The sequence below is a fragment of the Haliotis asinina genome, chromosome 15, assembly GCF_037392515.1.
Source record: "Haliotis asinina isolate JCU_RB_2024 chromosome 15, JCU_Hal_asi_v2, whole genome shotgun sequence".
In the NCBI taxonomy this organism is placed as follows: domain Eukaryota; kingdom Metazoa; phylum Mollusca; class Gastropoda; order Lepetellida; family Haliotidae; genus Haliotis; species Haliotis asinina.
The window spans coordinates 9,018,231-9,040,741 of NC_090294.1; the positions used below are offsets into that span (position 1 = coordinate 9,018,231).

Consider the following 22,511-nt stretch of genomic DNA (forward strand, 5'->3'; position numbering starts at 1 on the left):
GACATTTAGTGTGCACGCCAATAGTATCATTCTGCAGGTCACCAAGACTTTTGTCATTAGTACTAGATCTACAATTCAACTTTACATATTTCCTCTTTAACTTCAATAATCAAATTAGGGCACTGCTGTACATGAATACTGTTTAAATACTCAAAAAACAGCATCACCTTAATTGGGGACTGTATTGGTTCTGAGCACAAAAAGCCGAGAAACTTATGTTTGTCTACAATTAACTGATGACATGGTCAGATCCTACATACTGAAAGGAACATACATCAACTGTCGCCTATAAGAACAATTGGATGCAAAAAGAGGGCAGAGTAAGTTATGATTAACTGTGCCCAATCCTTTTTATTTGAAATATGTTAACGCTGAACTAAAGTGTATGGTTTCTAGATGTTCTGCCAGATGACTGCTACGTACATCTGTTTGCCAGTGTTGATGGAATGCTTGTCCACTAGACGGTCGTAGTCAGTCATCAGGAAATCAAGCGCACCGTCATCACCAAATGCACCCCATTCCGTGTTGATGATAACTTCCTTGGGATCATCGTAGTCCGCATCCCATAGACCACAGTTTTCCAGCTTCTCAATGTAGCAGGCATTGGTTCCAGTGCCTGAAACATGCAGTCATACATTCAGTCACAGAGAGGCACAAACCCTAGTAAAATAGAGTTAAAGTTAACGTTACAGTAGCAATAATGTTCTATAGTACCATAGTCTTCAGACCCTGAAGTAAATATATCCAAGAAAGCCCACCCAAGTCTAGAAAATGTGGCAAGTCTAGATTTCCTAACCTTCAGGAAATTCATTCTGAAAATGAAGAAAGTCTCAGGGCTCCATTTCATTATATTATTTTTGTTTTCACTGCTAACATTGTTTCAGTAAAATATGTTCATTTCAGAGACTAGTTGTTAGTCTACTAGTACCAATAATCAAGGTGAATCCATGCTGCATTGTAAGATAGATACCCCACTCAAGCTCATTATACTGATTCACCTATCATCTTCTTATGTTTCCTATGATGTGCCCAAGAATCTCAGTGACCTCAGGCTGCCCACTAGACACCTCACCTTCTGACAGGAAATCACATAAATGCAGAGGTATAAAATATCACCCTACACCCAGGACAAGTCTGTTTCCATTTTGGGCAATCAAAAAATGGTACCTTACTTGTCTGTGGGCTACTAGATAATTTCCACTTATGGTTTCAAACTGCAAATAAACTTGGATTTCATTTTGTATATACTCAAAATGTAGCAATTTAATTTTGCAATGGTAATTAAGTAGAGTTATCTTCTTTTTGCTATTTATCACTTTTCAGACCTGTAAACAGTTAGATCAAATACCATGTTGACTACGTCTTTCATAATTTCATAATCATGATTATGTCATTAACTGGGGGCAAAAGGAAAATTAGTCACGACAAGTTACTTTCTCAAAGACACCTGACCTTTGAGATGAAGTGGGATTTAACGTCATACGAAGAAATATTTCGCTCAATTGACACAAAGCTTCCACGTGTTTGTGTGGCTGCTTGCACTAGCACAGACGTAAACGTGTTTTATAGTACTAGTTTGCTCAGATAACATGCCACAGTTAAGCATGAATACCCCACTCACATACACTATACTGACTCTGAGCCGACTAGTACTTGCTGTAGCCATTCATGTCGCGCACCAGGCAGGGACCAACCAGTACCATATTTTAATGTCCTTTGGTATGACAAGGATAGGTATCAAACCAGAGACCTTCCACTCTCAATTGTAAACATAAAGATAGCAGATCAAGATACGGAAGTAATCTATGTATTGACCATATACAAATAGTATATCACCTTCAATTTTAATCAGTAACACAGGCTGTGAATACATGACTGTTATAACCACCTAATGGTGATGTTATCAGGAATATCTACCACCTCTGAAATACCGCACACATTGACCATCTGTGACATGAACACCCACACCCAATTAGAAATATTGTACACTGAAGTCACAGAGCTGTTTACACACATCCCACAAGGGAACAGCTGTCTGGAATCAATATGTCCTTACTTGGTGACAGTCCAGCAATGTTTTCAACTCTACCAGCAATGAATCAATTCAAAACATATGTTTACAATTTTTCCACTCAATCAGAACCATAAAGTTGAATTAATGGTAATCAATTATTTAGACTGATGTCTCATGCTGTCATAATCTATTATTTTGATATGAAAGATATGCTAAAACAGCAGTATTTCCATTCGACAAAGCTTGAATGATAAACACCACGTTTTTCAGTTCACAGGACATAATTGTGGCGTTTTGATAGACTGAAATAGAATCATTGCTATCGTTAACTTCGTCTGGCACAGTAAAGCAAAGGTTTGATCTGCAAAATGCATGATATTTACAGCCTTGCTGTTTTCATCATTTTTATCTGTGAACTTCATGGATTTGAAATGTGTACAGGCTATCTATACTCTGTATTTGGTTGTTATTTTAAATACCTTAATCCATATGAACTTCACTTCTGTCTATGGCTTTCAGCTCTGGTAAATTGTTCATGAATTCAATATAATGACAAGTAACTTGTTCCACGAAATGGAAAACTGATGAGACAATGTGTCCTTAAAACAGCAGACAGTTAGAGACTCATCATCACAACATGTCATGATTACCCTTTCTTGCCTAGATATTGATGCAAAGATCCGTAAAGATCTGTTCCAAATTTGATCTTCAGTAACCCACACTTGTAAAAAGACAACCAATAGCACGGGGTGGTCTGACACACTGACTTGGTTGACACATGTCACAGTCTCTCAATTGGGTAGATTAATGCTCATGCTATTGATCACTGGACTGTCTTGTCCAAACTCGATTACTTATAGATCGCTACCATACAGCTAGAATATTGCTGAGTGTGGCATAAAACTAAAGTCACTCACTCACTCACTGGTGCAAAACCAAACACAGAGATCATACGAACCTCAAACTATGGAACATGCATGAAACACTTCTGAAATTCATCTGTTCCACATACAGTCGAACCGTGTTTACTAGGACTCTAGCCTTCCAGACGATTTTTATGTGCAACTAAACTTCCATTCAGTAATTGTGCTTGCTAAACTGGACCCGATGCTTCCTGTTATCCGGACAGAGAGTTCTGTCCTCACATGCATGTGTATGTGTCACGTCAGTACTGTTTCTCACTACTCACCAAGAATGAGACCAATTGCACATGACCGCTCACTGTGGGCACAGGACATAAGAGCTCCCACAGTGTCATTTATCACAGCTAGGCATTCCACTTCAATATCCTGAAACACAATACAAGGTATTGTTAGTAAGGGAAGGCATGGGTGATAAGGTGCAACAGGAAGTGGTGGTGTGTTTTGGGGTGGTGTGGTGTGTTTTGGGGTGGTGTGATGTGTTGTGAGGTGGTGTGGTGTGAGGTGGTGTGAGGTGAAGTGAGGTGAGGTGATGTTTAATGCTGCACTCAGCAGTATTCCAGTTATACTAGATGGCAACTGTCTGTAAATACTGAAGTCTGGACCAGACAATCCAGTGATCAACAGAATGAGCATCGACCTGCCCAGCTGGGATATGGTGACATGTGATCCTTACATGGGTTGCTGAAGACCAATTTTAACCCAGATCTTCCTGGGTGAGGTGAGATGATGTGAGCTGAGGTGAAATTAAATGATTGTCAACATTCTGCAGTCACAGTGATTTGCGTGTTGATGTGTGTGGGGGGCTGCCTGTACAGACCTGAACAAATTCATGCTTAAAGGTGCCAACCCAATGAGATACTGTGTTGTGGTTTAACAAGGATACCCTGCACAGATCATCATACCATTATATTTGACTAAAGACAATTCAGATAGTCAGGCTATGGAAGATTTAACAAAATACTAACAGTAATTTCAGAATGTCAGCAAATATGGACAACAATACATACCCCACGTCGTTTGATGGCTTCATGGAGTAGCTGGACTATATCATTGCCCTCCACACCCTCACACTTGAAGCCCTTGGTCCAGGTGGTTAGGATGGCATGGGCCAGCCCCACCTGACGGCAAGGGAAGGAGAAGGTAAAACCTAGCGGGAGGACCTTGTCCAGGAGCTGGTGTTCCTTCATGAACTTGAAGATGCAGTCAGCTATATGGTCAAACAGCTGAAAAAGGGTAAAACATTGAGGGGTGATAAAAAGTAATAATGTCACAAAGTGCTTTGGGGATGATACAAAGAGCATTACATATAGAACCTTGGGGATGATACAAAGTGTATTACATAAAGTGCTTTGAGGATGATACAAAGTGTATTACATATAGTGCGTTGGGGATGATACAAAGAGCATTACATATAGTGCTTTGGGGATGATACAAAGTGTATTACATATAGTGCTTTGGGGATGATACAAAGAGCATTACATATAGTACTTTGGGGATGATACAAAGTGTATTACACATAGAGCTTTGGGGATGATAAAAAGGGTATTACATAAAGTGCTTTGGGGATGGTACAAAGTGTATTACATATAGTGCTTTGGGGATGATACAAAGTGTAATAAATATAGTGCTTTGGGGATGATACAAAGAGCATTACATATAGTGCTTTGGGGATGATACAAAGTGTATTACATATAGTGCTTTGGGGATGATACAAAGAGCATTACATATAGTGCTTTGGGGATGATACAAAGTGTATTACATATAGTGCTTTGGGGATGATACAAAGAGCATTACATATAGTGCTTTGGGGATGATACAAAGTGTATTACATATAGTGCTTTGGGGATGATACAAAGTGTATTACATAAAGTGCTTTGGGGATGATACAAAGTGTATTACATATAGTGCGTTGGGGATGATACAAAGAACATTACATATAGTGCTTTGGGGATGATACAAAGTGTATTACATAAAGTGCTTTGGGGATAATAAAAAGAGCATTACATATAGTGCTTTGGGGATGATACAAAGTGTATTACATAAAGTGCTTTGGGGATGATACAAAGAGCATTACATAAAGTGCTTTGGGGATGATACAAAGTGTATTACATATAGTGCTTTGGGGATGATACAAAGAACATTACATATAGTGCTTTGGGGATGATACAAAGTGTATTACATATAGTGCTTTGGGGATGATACAAAGTGTATTACATAAAGTGCTTTGGGGATGATACAAAGTGTATTACATATAGTGCTTTGGGGATGATACAAAGTGTAATAAATATAGTGCTTTGGGGATGATACAAAGAGCATTACATATAGTGCTTTGGGGATGATACAAAGTGTATTACATATAGTGCTTTGGGGATGATACAAAGAGCATTACATATAGTGCTTTGGGGATGATACAAAGTGTATTACATATAGTGCGTTGGGGATGATACAAAGAGCATTACATATAGTGCTTTGGGGATGATACAAAGTGTATTACGTATAGTGCTTTGGGGATGATACAAAGAGCATTACATATAGTGCTTTGGGGATGATACAAAGTGTATTACATATAGTGCGTTGGGGAGGATACAAAGTGTATTACATATAGTGCTTTGAGGATGATACAAAGTGTATTACATAAAGTGCTTTGGGAATGATACAAAGTGTATTACATATAGTGTTTTGGGGGATGACCAGAGGTATATCGACATATAGTGCTTTGGGGGATGATCAAAAAAAAAAAATTATTATTTTCAACACTGATACATATTATGAAGATATTCAAGATTTTGCAACCACCTGATCATGACTCAACTAAGAGATTTAGATATCATATTCAATACAAGGGACTGAAATATTACATATAATATAAGGGAACTAAATATTGTAACAAATATACAAGCAGTGCTTCAGAGAATCCTGAATGGATGAACCTTGGAAATTCATAGATCAGTTGCATGAAAATATAGCTAATAGACCATACTCCACAGATATACAAGGTAGTTTATAAAAGAAGGGTTTCTTTTTCTAAAATAAGTTGCTCCTTTACAATCAACCCTATGTATTCTGAAGTGATGTTTTAGGTCCCTTATGCAAATCATCATAATAATAACACATCTGAGCTGTGACCAAAGCTGTGTACCCACCTGTGTGCCAGTTCCCAGCATGATCTGTTGGGGAATCAGGTAGATCTTGCTCTCCATATTCACCTCCTGCCCCTTCAATGAGATAAGCAGCACCCTGAAGTTGGTGCCTCCCAGGTCCAGTGCCAGGAACTCTCCCTCCTCTATAGCACAATGTCATACAATGGTTGTCTTATTTAACTGCAAACTCAGCAATATTCCAGCAAAATGGCAACAGACCATAATCATAGATTTTACACAAGATTAAGATATGATTTTATGGATCTCAAAAATCAGTGTCAGCCTCATCAAAGATGATCTTTATGGACCCGAAAAAGCAATAAAAATCTCATCCAATCTGTTTTTAAAGACAACATAAATCAACGCTGAGTGTGGCGTAAAAATACTGAACTTTATATATTGTTTCTGTGATAAATATTGGTAGGTAGATGCTTAAGAAAGATGAGACAAGAAGACATTTTAGATTACAATGTTTTAATATATGATGGTATCAACTTAGCAAAGAATCTGCAAATTTACAGCTATCGGTATAAAAATAATAACTCACAACCATCAAAATGTTTATATTTATCAAGATTACCAACATAACGAGGGACAATGACATGCTTAAGATTTTCATTTCAATTTGGAAGTGTACTGTAAGTCTTAATAATAACATTGAAAATATTTATAATTATAACAATTTTATAGTTCATGTCAAGAAGATTTTAGAAGGAATATTATTGTGAGTGAGTGGATCCATTTTTCCGCCACTTTAGCCGTCTTCGAGTGTTACCAGAAATAGGTTTCACACATTGTACTAACATGTGAATGCTTCAATCACTTAGCTACCCCACCATGCCCGAATATTACTGCGCCCATATTATACACTTACTTGAACTGGATGTACCTTTCAGTGTGTCACATAAAATTATACAAAAACAAGTTTAATTGAATATGACTGACCTGTTCCATCAGGCACAGATCTGACGTAGGTCTGGAACATCTTGACCTTTGCGTTATTGTGGGTATCCTTGCCCAGACCTTGGTTGAAGTTATCCAACATTTTTTCCATGACTGTCTGGTAGTCTTCATCTTTTAGGATCAGTGGTCGGACAATAGCCTCAACCTGCAACACAACAGACAATCTGAAGGGACTGATGACAGACAGCATCAACAACAGTAGCAGCAGCAGGTGTACGTAGCAACATCATCATCATAAAAGATCATCGTCGTGTATACAAAACTGATGAAGGGAAAAGCCTCTACAAACAAGGAGTAAATATTTATTACAAATCACTGACAAAGTGACAGAAATGCATCTAGCCCTAAAGTAAGGATTGTGCTATTTTACTCAGGAATAAACAATCAAAATCCTACAATTTAACAAAACACCCCTACATAAATATACGAAATCAACTTTGAAACATAAACAGATTTTAGTGGCAATATTACAAACTGTTTACCTTTCTGATGAATGATACCAAAGATGAAAACAAAGAAAAAAACCTGCTGACAGTCCATTAAAAAGTAAATAATAATTTCATATCCTAGAGAGAAAATACGATAACAGACACAATTTTTCTCAAACTCATTTACAAAACTCAAACCTCAGAGAAGGATCCTAGAAACATCATGAACGACAACCTAGGGAAAACTGTCACATCAATAAAAATCCCCACATGGTGAAAGCCCACTTATACATGTATGTCCACTGGGATCTGTATTTGCCTATTCCTGAACCTGAGCTGTATTTGTGCACGTGCCGGAATAGGGATGACTGGCATATATCCTAGACCCCTCCCTAATATCCTGCTTTCACATGTTTCTTGCGACAGATCCTGTAGGAGCTCTCACAGCTTTGTAGATAACAATATAGTGTATAACACCGCTTTACCCAGAAATCTGAATTTATGTCGTAACTTATCGTCAGATTATTTATAGTTATGGCAAAACCTATTACCAAGGTTACGGGATTGTTTGACATGTCAAACAAAATACCCTTGGAATTCTGTGGAATTGACATCACTTTAGTGACACTGATTTGAAAAATGAATGATTTAAGACATTCTAAACAGTAATGCACACTTTCATAACATCGTAAAGCAGTTCTATTAGTAAGAGAGTTTATATTTATTGTCACATTAGCAGAATTTCAGACATAATGGGGAGAGAACAAACAGTAGTTTATTACATACAACAGTGTGAATTACTACATACAACAGTCTGAAAAGTGTAAACTATTCATATCATATATTACATTATAAACAGTAATTACACCATGTACATCATTCTAAACTAATGATATCATATATTATACTATAAACAGTAAGTATATATAGAACATTTTAAAAGTACTTTTATCATATAGACCATTCTAAACAGCAGTGTTACTATGTGTAAGATATTAAGCAGTAGTTATATCATTCTTAACTGATCCCAAAGCAGTTTGAGTTAACAGGTTCCACACTGTTAAAAGGTTCAGCAATGTTTCTGCATTATCATGGCCGGGGACACCAGGAATGGGCTTCACACACTGTACCCATGTGAGGGATCGAACCAGGTCTTAAACATGACATTAACTATTAGGCTACCCTCCCATTCAAGAACCTTTCAAGCCAATATGTAACTGCACCTTGACAGTGAGCGTCAGAAGGAAAGGCCTATTCACACTTCTAATCAGAGCGTGTTGCCTTGACCAACAGGCTATGAAAACATGTCTTCTGAACAACTGAGATTTATATCAGAACAACCACTCCCTTCTCTGTTGAGTGGAATCAATAAAATCTGACTTGGTTAAGTTCGTAGACTTGCCATGGCCTTAAGTAAAATATATAAAACTTACAAAGACATAGTACTTGTATGTTAACTTAACGTCAGGTCAGCTTAATGTTTTGTGTCTGTTGACGGAGACTTAACTGGAATATTAGAATGTGGTATAAAAGTAAAGTTAGGACACTGATTAACTGCTCAGTAACGAAAACCTAAATCCCATCCCAAACTTACGCTACCTTTGTGCTTACTCGTATTCCTTTATGAGTACCCTTCTCTCCAACACTTTCAACAGGCATTTTCAGACGTTTTCCAGCAATCTGAATCAAGTGAGTTTTACCTGGATAATTCAAACAGTCACTGAGCTTACATCAAACACAAATAGCATTCTTGTGGGCATCCCACAAGTCGCAATGTCGTCATGACCTTTGACACAGTACGTCTGCATAAAGAGTAGAGCTTCCTGTTATTGTTACTACCTGGTACTACCATCCCTTCACCTTCCTTCATTCTGCCCGACTTTACATGGTTATCAGAGGTCAGTGGTCAGAAGACAACATACCTGAGTAGCTGGCTTACACAGAGGGCTACTGTGCAGAACCAACAAAGATGGAGGTATAAGAAATAAATACATTTAAATACATTATATTTAGTATCTCAGTTTAACATTTGAAGACTGAAATTATAGTGAGAAAGTGAGTGAGTAAGTTTAGTTTCACACCGCTTTTAGCTACATTCCACACTGTGCCCATCTGGGAAATCGAACCCCTGACTACCCCCAGTGCCCCTTTAAAATTTTAGCAAACCAAGAGAAAGAAAACATATTCGTAGTTAAACTGCAAATCTCTAAATCTCATGAGTACATCATAAAAGTGAGTAAGATGGTTTGAACGATTGAATTCAAACAATATTTCAGTTGTCATGTTTTGACACATCGATTCCACAGAGATCTAGGATTGACAAAAAACTTACATACTTCACACACACACACACACACATACACATACACACATATGTATATGCTATGCTTCTAATTCTCAGCTGACAATAAATAAGTGAAACTGATAACATATCTAGAAAATTCATGTTTCCTGGAGAAGATGGACTGACCAAGAAAACTGATTTCTATCTTCAACAATATTATACAATTCTGGAGTCTGATAACAATTCTGTTGTAAAAAAAATCAAAACAACATGACACTGCAGATGTAGGATACAAGTACAAATAGGTAAATATGCTGAAGTAGCCTACAAGTGGGAGATAAACACTGTGACAGTATCCCCCAGTGACAGGGTCCGTGTACACATCGTCTGGTCAGGCCACGTTCATTCACAACTCACCCACGCAGCTACAAATGTACCGAGTCAGCTGATAAACATATGAAGAGTCCCAGAAACACCCAGGTATCATCATGACTAAGCAAGATAGTTCAGATATTCAAAATAAACATTTCAATACAGTATCAAACATGGTAAAAGTGAATAAGTTCATGATCTTACAATGAAATGTGAACTAAAGTAAGGCAAAGACGAGGTGAGACTGGGTTTATTGTACATGAACAGGGGTGGATGTCTGTCTGCATTATTCCAGTGGGTGAAACTGCCTTCAGCACATTGCTCACATTGATGTATGCAAACAGCATACATGTCACCTCTTTAATAAAGTCTTTGTTTACTCCCTTTATTGAAGATGCCCAACATTAAGTACCATCTCCCTTTCACCTCTTCAATGAGATTTTCGTTTACTCCCTTTATTGAAGATGTCAGATCTTAAGTACTATCTCCTTGTTACCTCTTCAATGAGGTTTATGTTTACCCCTTTTATTGTAGATGCAAGACATTAAGTAGCATCTCCTCATCACCTCTTTAATAAGGTCTTTATTTATACCCTTTACTGATGAAGCAGGAAAGGGCAACATTAAGTGGCATCTCCTTGTCACCTCGGTAATGAGGTCTTTGTTTATACCCTCTACTGAAAAATGACAGGGCAACATTAAGTAGCATCTCCTTATCACCTCGGTAATGAGGTCTTCATACCTTCCATTAAAGAAGCATGAGAGGGCAACACTAAATAGAATCTAATTAGCACTTCGGTAATGAGGTCTTTGTTTATCCCCTACTTTTTTCAAATGGTATATATTTGGAAATATTCAAGATATTCTAAAATAATTAAACTACCATAAAGTGAGTCTGAAAATTAAAACTATTCAGTGCAAATACTCGTTAAGGAAATTCCTGTTAAGATTTTCGACATCTGATCATAAAATATGAGAGGCAAAAAATTACAGTTATGGATTTGTTAAAGAAATTGAGAAATCATGTCGCATAACATGAAAACAGATCTTTGGACACTAATGATGACTTGAATGTTTGACAGCGTGCCAGAAATCTCAACAAGCAGCTATTGTTTACATGTACATGTGCCAACGACAGTTCGACATTATTGCAAGTTCACATGACACAGCAAGAAGTTGGATCCACGGCGTCAAGGGTATGTTTTCACATCATCCACCCGGTCACCGACTTTCACCATCTGATCCAATAGGTCACTGAACTCATACTAATGTATCCACTTACACCAATCGCCACACCAACTATGCTGATGCCTCTAACAAAGAATAGCACTGCAGATTATTACCCCCGATACCCCACACTGCCTGTTAGGTGCTGAAAGGTTGTAGATACCATGACTTATCCCACCGGGTACCTAATTTCAGCCGGGTGAACAGCCATCTGTATTTTTTTAATCTGACTTCTACAACCAGCATGGATTGCATGAAACCTATTCCAGCCGACATGGGTTACCACAGAGCTATTTAAATCCAGAATGGTTGAGATGTGTCCATGCACACTGTGAAAAAAGTGGTTGCCAAATGGAACATGTTCAATGTCTGTTTAGGTCGCATACATTCCATATCAAGCATTCAGCAGAAAATATACAAGTAAAAGCCAATCCAGGTATAAACATCTCCTCAACCTCCAACAACAATAGATGATGTATGCAATACCATCAACTCCGGGAATGTCTTGTTAAAAACGTATCCAACAGAACATCTATACTGCCAGTATCTACATGAGCACTTAAAGGACAACATGTACCTAGTGCTGCCATAAACTGAATGAACAGCTTTTTTTTTATTAGCTGTAGTTCAACAGATTATGAGTTTCAAGAAACTAAATTATCATGCTTACCTGTTACCAATAACTACATAAAAGTATGACTAAACAACATAAATATCTGCCCCACAAACCATTAAAAAAAACAACAAAGAAAACATTTTGAAAGAGAGGTTTAGTTTTACGCTGCTGTTAGCAATATTCTGGTGATAGTAAGTTGGGAGATACCAGAAATATACAATTTATACCACAGAACACAGGCTTATAAGTGAACACCAGAGAATATGAAAAAACTTCCTTAGATTACAATAAACAATCACAAGAGTGAGCACGTCACTGAGAGTTTTAGCAAAATAAATGTAAAAATAGGTTTAATGATAGGATTAATCCTTAACAAGCAAGCATTCACTTGACAAGGTAAAGACATGGGTTCTGGCTTCTTAAACTGTGATATAGCTGATATATTGCTGAAATATTCCCTCAGACTCACTCTAGACACACATCTTGCTGGCATTAGTGCTATCACCAGTGTTTGAGTGACTATTGCAGCATTGCAGTCATAAACTGGCTTGTTGAAATGAGAACCAGGAAACCATCTATTTCCTCCTGTTTGGCTTTATTTCTAACACTGCAATGTTATTTTGACATGGAGTTACTTGGATGTCCTGTATGTTGCGTCTGTCTCACCCACGTACTTCCCCATTGTCAACTCTTGAATCACACACACATTCTGCGACACAGGAAGTGGGCTTGATTCACAGACCTGAGACATGGCATGTACTCACTGTTTCAGTTGCCATAGTAACAGACATAATTCCTGACCACACAGTAACAGAGAGCTGCTGATCAGTAACATGACCTCCAAACATGACAGTATGTAGTTTTTGTTCACACACACAATCTGTCATACTTTTCATTAATGATTCAAAAGCAGGTTTGAGTCATGGCTTTCATGATCAGTGCAGTTCTGAATGGAATATATGGAAAGCTTAATACACATTGCCTTCTAAGTGTTAGCATGCTTTCATGCTGCTCTCAGCAATATTCCAGCAATATTACGGCGGGGATCCACCAGGAAATGGGCTTCACACACTGTACCCATGTGAGGAATCGAACCCAGGTCTTCGGCATGACGAGCTAGTGCCTTAACCGCTAGGCTACCCCACTGCCCCTCCAGCAAGATCATGGTGGACACCAGAAATGGACTTCACACACTGTCCCAATGTGGGGAGTCAAACCCATGTTTAGGCAAGACAAATGAACACTTCAACCACTTGGCTAAACCATGGCACCGAAATTGTCTTCTAAATTTACAGTCATTGATATAAAATGAATAATTCACAAGCGTGTTTACAATAATCAAGATTACTAATGTAAAGATGGACAATAACACCAAAATTTCAGATTAGTAGTGTGCTGCACTGTAATACTTTGATCAGTTTAAAACGAACAAATCCTGGTGTTACCTTGGAGTTCGTTATAAAACCTTGGAGTTCGTTATAAACATTGTTTGAGGTACAGGTTTGTAAAATGCAATGAATAAACACAAGCCAGGATACAAAAAGTCTGAAACAGTGAAAATGTACAGGACAGTAATTAGATTCAGCTCAAATATACATGATATAGCGGTTTCTTAAACAAGACAACTGCTTATCTTGTTAGTTTCACTGTTTTTTACCTTAACATTTCATATGTGTACATCATACATAGAAGTACTGGTAACATTAGATTCTGTATAGTATGCCAATGTTAATTCTAGAAATTGACTGAACAAAATGCAAAATCATGATAGGAACAGGATCCCAGGTTGGGAAAGGTCAACTGCAAAAACTGGAAAGTTTCAAACCTGAACAATTCTGATGTTCATGCTTATTGCCAGCGATTACGTCCATTAACCTCATGCACACTGCACACAGCCTAATAGCTGTTTACTTAGATGGGATTATTTATCTGTCATGACTCGGCACAATGTTGTAATGCTCCAAGAATACATCCAACAGAACACAGAACAAAGTGTGTTTTTCTTGTGCAACAATTTTCCAGCTATACAATAAACGTCTGTATATAATCACAGCTAAATAAGACAATCCAATGATTGACAGTATAAGCAGCTACCCATGTATTCGCAATATGAGGGTCACTATCAGTGACTATTAGCATCCCTTTCCATCCAATCCATTGATTGATCGATAATACAGTCATCCCCCACAATAAAGCTCTTGCAATACCACGGTTTTGTCAAACCGTGGGGTAATCTGTGGCTCCCCCCAACCCAAAAAATAGAAAAGATATCCAGTGATCACACAATGTCACGTCATCGGAAAGAGACCATTGACAAATCTGTGCTCAGGTTAAGCTAGTAAACTAGCCAAATTCAGTGTGGAGCATAACAAAATGTATTCATTGTACATATCCTCATGTTGTTAGTTTTCAGATACTTAATAAACATTCACATTTTTCTTTATTCAATCGACCCATGAAGGTCCCAGGGTAGAATAGGCCTTCAGCAACCCATGCTTGCCATAAAAGGCGACTAAGCTTGTCGTAAGAGGCGACTAACAGGTGGTCAGGCTCGCTGACTTGGTTGACACATGTCATCCGCTGGTTCCCAATTGTGCAGATCAATGCTCATGTTGTTGATAACTGGACTGTCTGGTCCAGACTCAATTATTTACAGATCGCCGCCATATAGCTGGAACAATGGAATATTGCTGAATGTGGCGTAAAACTAAACTCACTCACTCTTTATTCAATCATACGGACAGCAGAATATCATACTTACACATAAAAGACTATTTTATCAAAATGACAAGCCATCGCCTGACCAGCACGGGACCCGCAGACCCCAAGACCAATGTTAGGGCAAGGGATGCCTGTACCAGGAGGGGTATTTTGTGGGCCCTAAAACCCATGTTATGACAAAGGATGAATGTAAAAGGAGATGGAGCTGGTGGGCCCCAAGACCCATGTTATGGTGAGGGATACCTGTACCAGGCGAGGCAGCTCATGGACCTTTGTAACCAGGAACAGAGTGAGTATGATTTTAAGCCACTTACAGCAATGCTCATGCAATATCACATTTGGGCACACCAGAATTGGGCTTCACACATTGTACCCATATAGGGAGCTGAACCCCGGTTTTCGGCATGAGGAGCAAACGCCTTAACCACTGAACTACTTCACTGCCCACAGGAATCCAGAAGAATGGGCTGTGAACTAATATGTTACTTCTAGCTGAGTAAAATTGCCCAACAATCTCACAAGTCAAAGGGAATGAGTGTAATAATAGCTAGTAGATTTGTAGGATTCTTAAGGGAACAATATTCAGTACAGTCAAGTTCCATTTACACAGACGTTTTGGTTACATCTGTAAATCGTCTAGATAGAGAGCTGTCAGGCTATTTCAATTCACCAAGAACCATGTTCAAGAGTTGCACAATGAAAAGTTATTCTTTCAGATTTACATATTTAGCACACACATAATCGGGATAACTCATTATTTATCTCACAGATGTATTCAATACTCACAAGACCCTTAATTGCATTTCCTCACTGTCAAATCGTACCATGAGGGGTATGTGTCGACAAGTAATTAACAAAGACACACATCAAATGACCGCCGACAGATAGTCGTGAACAATAATCAGTTGTCCTGTCAGTAAGTAAGCCTTCTGGGTAATTAGGTCAACTCTCAATGAAGTAATAAGGGATGGATTGAAAAGTCATCATCTGGGTCCGGAAGCACAGAGTCTGAATATGTGAGTACATTTAAAGAAGAAAAGTTTCATTTCACTGAAAATTCATGTGGAAGGAAGGATTTCCGGAAATATGAAGTGCGTGGAGACAAGGTTTGAAAGTCACCTGACGCCTTTTTATACAGTGGATTATTCATTGAAATAATCGAAGATCGGTCTCAGTCACTAAATGATCAAGCATGTTTTCTCATAATTGAACAAAAAATTTTTTTTGAAAACCTGTTTTGTCTGTCAGAAAATTCATACATTTCATATGCACAAGTTCGTTCCAAGTAATGATCAAATTTATCTCAAAATGGCTCCAGTTAAATTATGCTCCTAACATACTTGTCCTTTAAAAATGTGAAATTTGCAAATGCATTTTGTGCAACATGCAAACGAACCCAAAGAACTTTATTTTTTTCTGTTACTTTTTGTGCATTAACAAACACAGGATAATATGACAAATGATGCTAGCCAATTACTTCTGGTTGGATGTAGTCTCATCAACTATGAGATTCTAACAAGTTCCAAACACTAGAAACTACTTCAACATACCTGGTAAGATCGTAAGCCACAAGGCATCGTGTCAGTGTCATAAAAACTACCCACCAATGCTGATATAATACTGGGTGATAAAGCTATTGACATGAAACATTAAATAATGAGTAAGTGGTCATTATTTCCACCAGTGGCTCAGACCCCAAGCCAGATATCAGTCTTGCACATCAAAGGCACAAATACCTTTTGTGTATAATTTATAGAGGGGCTAGGGACGTCACCATGAACATGTGAGAGAGCAAGCTTTTAAGAAATATACACCTACCAGACCTTGAACCAGGTGATAATATACAAACAATGTCTGAACTATAATAAACTTCCACACAGCCATGGAGCATTTTATATGTTACAAAAAAATGTCCATTATTAAACTTACTAAGGTGATGAAATGGCAAACATAAATAACTTGAATATAGGGTATATAGTATAAAGTATAGTAGTATAAAGAGAATATGACATGAACATCAGTGGATGAAGCTAGGCATGAATGTCATCAAGTGCTAACATTACACGATCAAGACTCAGATTAAAAAAACACAGAAACAGACACAAAACATTATTTCTGGTGACAGAAAATTATTCCACTTGTGAGAGAAGGAACTCCATTTTTTTCACTACAAATCTGCTATATGACTTTGACAATTTTTGAAAAGCAAGAAAAAAAGGATCACAGCATTACAACCAGTAATAAAGTATATCCCTGAAATCACACATAGTCAAACTGGCTATATTACCAGTTTCATAGGAAGTCCAATTTCTTGAATTTCAACCAGATTGTTGAAATCTGAAAGGCTATAAGTTTCATAGACTGTCTCCAAGTCCCTGAACTGTATTATTTTCACTTCTGCCCAATCCTTTCTGCAATGCCAAAACCCACAATGAAGCATTTTAGATCTCCTCTGGTTTATGTTCTTATCTCCCTTCTCACAGGGACTCCTTTTCAATTTAAAATTTCAATTTTCAATTTCTATCAAAATAATCTATTCAGATTATAACTGTCATAAATGATAAAAAATTGAAATAATGAGCAAGACAGCTACAATATCACAGGTTACACCAGAAATGGGCTTCACATATTGTATCCATGTTGGGAATTGAACCTAGGCCTTTGGTGTGACAAGCGAACGCTTCAACCTCTTGGCCACCCCACCACTCCCACACTTTATAGGGATGTTCTAATACTCAGATTAAGTTGCATCCAGGCAACACCAAATACTGTGCAAGTAGAGCTTTGGTTCAGTGCAGTAACTAATGTGCCTACTGCCATAAAGCACTGGCAGTTGGTAACTACAGTAACAGCTTGGAAACGTATTGGATTCCTCTGGTGATTGCACTCAAGGCTGAAAATGGAACAAATTCAACAATACAACACAGACCTTGAAATACTGACAATTATCAACATTTGCACACTGTTTTGTTATGAAAAGTCAATGTTGAAACAATTTGCTTTCCAGTGGCAATTAAGATACAATAGGGTACTTGCCCTGTTGTTGTTGAGCAAACTTAACTCACGGGAAATAACTCTAGTCTCACTTTCAAATGATTAACTGCCCTTGCACAATGACTGCAAGAAAACATTGCTTTTGAAAGATTTGCATATTAAATGCCTTCTGACTATTCTCACAACATCTAGGTGCCACTGTGAGGTTTTACATAGTTTTCAACAATATCCCAGCAATATCACAGCAATAGACACCAGAAATCACAAATTTTTACAATTGTACCCATTTGGGGGAATCAACATCTGAGTCTTCGGCGTGATGACCAGACACTTTAACCATTTGGCTACCCACAGGCAAACTGTAGTGCGAATGAGTTGCGCAGCATAGAGAAAATGACCAGTCTTCTTACATGCGAGCAAAGGTTGACCAAGTACTTTCTTCCCTTCGGTTCAACAAATATTTTCCATGTCAAAATAAAATATCGCCACCATCAAAAGTATACACCTACACTGGGTTCTGCTCTGACATTTCCAACCCCATGTTGAACAATTACTCACGTGAAATATGTTTTATTCAACATTTTAAGCACAACCCGTGGTAAATCAGACCGTTCTTCACCTCCATTCCCCTTTCCAGCTTCTGGTTCAACGGAGTGAAGGAACAGGAGGCTATTATTCTACATGGAATACTTACGGTTATCTCCCCTGCTTCATTCGCCCATTGTGCCAGAAGTGTTTTTATGTGGAATAAATGTTACGAACATCCTACCAACAGCGATGACAGATAAGACAAATAAGCTCAAACAGGTTCATGATAAAATTAGGCAATATGGTGTGTCTTTCTAATTTCTGCTTGTTCTTGTTCCGTCACTCCATTCAACCGGAAGGAGGTAGAGGTAATGGAGGCGAAGAAATATCTGAATACCAAGAATGGTGCTTAAAATGTTGAATAAAACATATTTCACATGAATAATTACTAAACAAGGGGTAAGAAATGTGAAAGCACAGCCAAGTGAGGAAATAGAAGTGTACTTTTGATGGAGGCGATATTTTATTTGACATGAAAAATATTTTTCGATCCGATACGTACTTTCCCCGCTTCGCTCAATTATAAGAAGACTTGTCATATTCTCTATGCTGCGCAACCCCATTTGCGCAACAGTTTACCTGTCAGCTACCCAACAGCCCCTACAGAGCGTTTATTCATGTCATCATTCACAACAGTAAACGAGTAAATCATTAATGAACTGTGCTCTAATTAGAATTGACCAATGCTGTCTACTTCTGGAAACATTCCATCATCATATCAGCGGAAGTGTAGAAATATTAGAAATATCGCCCCTGCATTTCACAAGAAAAATTACATCAGAAAACCTTTACTTGTACCACGTAAGTGTAACGCTGGTATAAGGAAACATGTCAGCTTAAAGTGAGATATAACAGCTGCATACTTGTCACTCAAATGACTTAATGAGTGGGTGTTTCAAAGTGAGTGAGAGACTTTATATGTGTAGCCAAAGAGATGACATTAAATATCATTAAAACCAGGCGCAAAATTTCTGTCATTACAGAACATTGAAAACCATGAAATATCACATATAACACTCACCATACAATTATGGGAACAGCGTTCTTTAGATACAATGTGTATTTGCAAGTAATATTTGTACACATGCTCAGAGGCAGAAATCAGGCCTTTATTAAGAGATATCTAACTACAGATTGCTTACAGCATTTGTCACAGCTAGAATGATGTTTTGAATGTTGTTGTAAATGGCACTTATATTTCACAGATATCAGCACCAACAATGAGGAAGTGGCTTTAATGTCTACAATAAAACCCCTATTCTATAAATATCCAACTCTGTCTATTACAAAACCCTTCTACACATCAACAGTCGATGTCCATTGTACCTGACTTCATGGACGAATGCACATAACATTTGCATCTACAGATTTCTTCCTAACAACACACATGCAACAGTTATCAAAGCTAAAGACAGTTTTCCTGATTCATAAGAAAGTTATACAACAAAAGACATCAAATCTAAGCCAGAGGTTGTTAGTCACTTAACATGGACGATATTGATCGTGTCTATTTCCAGAAACACAAGCATGTTACATGTAATAGTATTCTGGGAAAATTCCTATACTTGCCTTCTTCACAGCGGCTTTGTCCGACACAGTATATTTCCATTTCTTGGCTCGAAGCTTTAATGAATCGGTACTCTGACATCCTCCCATTGGATAGTTTGTGTCACTATCCACAGACTCTCACACAGAATTCAAGTCAGTTAATAAATTGAATTGAAAAAAACAAACAATAGGAGGGAAAATCTGGAGATTCCTTTTCTTCCCACACACGAGGTCCACGTCTTCACGTCTGCTATGGATGTTCACGTCTGCTGAATGCGCTTGTCAAACCAAAAATCAATACAGCTTTGACGAAACTCTGTTTTATTTGACATCAGTTTCCCATAATGCTTTGCCTGAATGGTGTCCTTGTTAACCTTACCTGTGTTGTAACCTTACTGAATGATGTCATACAGGATCTGAGGGATAGGGGGATACGACACGTATACAACAGGGGGCTGACATATCAACACATTTCCCTGTCTACTAGGATATTGCCCACACGTGTACATCCCATATATAATGAATGGAAACAGGATATTTAGAGAGGCCCAAAAGGCTTTCATTCACTGATTCAGCTGTATTGAATGAAGAACAACGCAAGTAATATTAACATGATTAACTCAACATTAAAAAATACTCATTTAATTTTGATTGTCATGTAAATGATATGGTTGAAGTACAGCCTCTTCACGTTTGAATGCACTGAAATTGATTAAGTGGTATACAATGGGAGTGCAGCTGGTAGTAAATATGTCACAAACAAATCTGTTTTGTTAGACAATATATAAAAAGGAGCACCTTGTTGTTACTACTGGGTTTAATGTTTTACCTGCTGTCAAACATTGACACAGTAAGTGTAGATTTAACAACACTAGTCTACGATTGTGGGTTATCACTCTACAGCCCTCTCTTCAAGATTACTGGATGTGTATGTCCTCGCACTATAATGAAAATCTTATCTTTATTTCCAGTAGTGTTGTTCTCTGAACATTCAGTTATATCATTTAATTTTGATATGTTTTCTTTCATAAGTGTTGTTGTTTTTAGCTTGAACTGATCAAACCGATGATCATAGGGTTAGAACATGATAAATAAATTCAAGAAATTGTTATCCATAAGATCTGTCCTGTATTACTACATCATCTTCAAAATGCCTTTGAAGAATCACAAAAGGTTCCTTAACTGTGTTTATTAGACAAACCATATCAACAAATCATAATCGTATGATTTACTCTATAATATTTCAACTCAAATTCTGCAAAAACAATCCATTCTTACTCTTAACAGTGTAACCTTAAACTGACAAGTTACAAGTTTCTGGTCACAGTGGTTATTCAGTCACCAAAGCTAAAATGTTGAGTGTAACAATAAAATGCTTAGAAAAAGTGTTGTGTTAAAGGAGATATATGCGTAATTGTCCACAGTAAACATCTTGCTGAAAAAACAAGACCAAACTAAGTCAAAACGCCTGCAATAATGCCTATTTCCTGTATTTGGGAGACATAAGCTGCTTGCAGCGGTCAAAACGGTCACCCTGACATGGAGGTGTGGTCACCTTCAGCCACTCACAGACCCTGTACTTTGCCAACCTCACAATCAATATTTCTCAATTTAGTCATCTGCAGATATATTCACACTGATTCTCAACAACACAGATTTCATGCTTGTTCCATCTCATGACTGAAGCCATCTTTCCAATAGCATGCCTGTCTCTGACAATTAAACTCAACATATATTCATGTAATTTCAGCTTCACATGGATGCCTAGCTGTCTGCACCGGTGATATATGTTAGGCTGGCAGTTAGACTACAACTCAAAATATTTGCCTGGGAATAAAAAACAAAATATGAACAGATTTTAACAATACTTGTACATTTTACATTTTTAATCATACGTTCATTATGAAAAGGTGACTTACTCTCCATAGTTATTTTAAAAATTTTCCTTTCCCAATGGCATACAAACCAGACACAAGTAAATAAAATAACAGATTTCTGACAACTGCACAACCAAAATTAGTCATGTAATAAACGACTGCTAAAAAAATTATTTCATGTTGAAAAGATAGATGGAAGAGGAATATTATTGTCACAAATGCCATGTTACAGTACAAAATTACACTAGATAATTAGTGCTGCTATCTTGTTGACTTTCACCATGGTGTTTTATTCTCACTATTTGTTTGTGATTATTTGTCATTATTGACATTCTATACAAAAAACCATCATGAATCAAAATATCAAACATTTCTACAATGAGATTTTTGGACCTGCATTTTTACACATTTTAGTGACGCGTCAGTTGACATAATCCGTCCACAGCAGTCCAGACAGTCACCCTGACCTGCAGGTGTGGTAGCAGACATCAATTTTCATTGGCTGATGCAATCCTTCCACCTTCCAGCAAACCTTACAATCAATACGGTGTTGGGCGAATTGCCAAGCCATGTGTTGGCAAGTAGCCAGAATTACTGCCTCAGTTGGGATAATATCAAAGGTGAGTTTTTGATTGGCTGAAGACTAACCTGAGTTGGTCCTGGCCATGGCTCTTTGTCACACTATGGCCTCCCCTACCCTAGCATTCCAAGCAGGATTTACTACCAAATTGACACATTCTCAGGCAGTTTATATTTGTTATTGTCAAGTTCACACATACTAATTTTCCCATTAAAAAACTGGTTGATACCAAAGAAT

The 22,511-nt window shown here is 37.7% G+C and overlaps 1 protein-coding gene across 3 annotated transcripts in view; it reads right to left on the minus strand.

Moving 5' to 3' along the window:
- LOC137266029 (hexokinase-4-like) overlaps positions 1–22,511 on the minus strand; it is a 56,895-nt gene that overhangs the window by 11,049 nt on the left and 23,335 nt on the right. For all 3 annotated transcript variants that reach the window (XM_067801528.1, XM_067801526.1, XM_067801527.1), the window contains exons 2-6: positions 7,023–7,185; positions 6,081–6,220; positions 3,945–4,160; positions 3,204–3,303; positions 424–616 (exon numbers count right to left, since the gene is read on the minus strand). In XM_067801528.1, the coding sequence (XP_067657629.1) occupies positions 424–616; positions 3,204–3,303; positions 3,945–4,160; positions 6,081–6,220; positions 7,023–7,185 (812 nt within the window). The remainder of the gene's footprint in view (positions 1–423; positions 617–3,203; positions 3,304–3,944; positions 4,161–6,080; positions 6,221–7,022; positions 7,186–22,511) is intronic.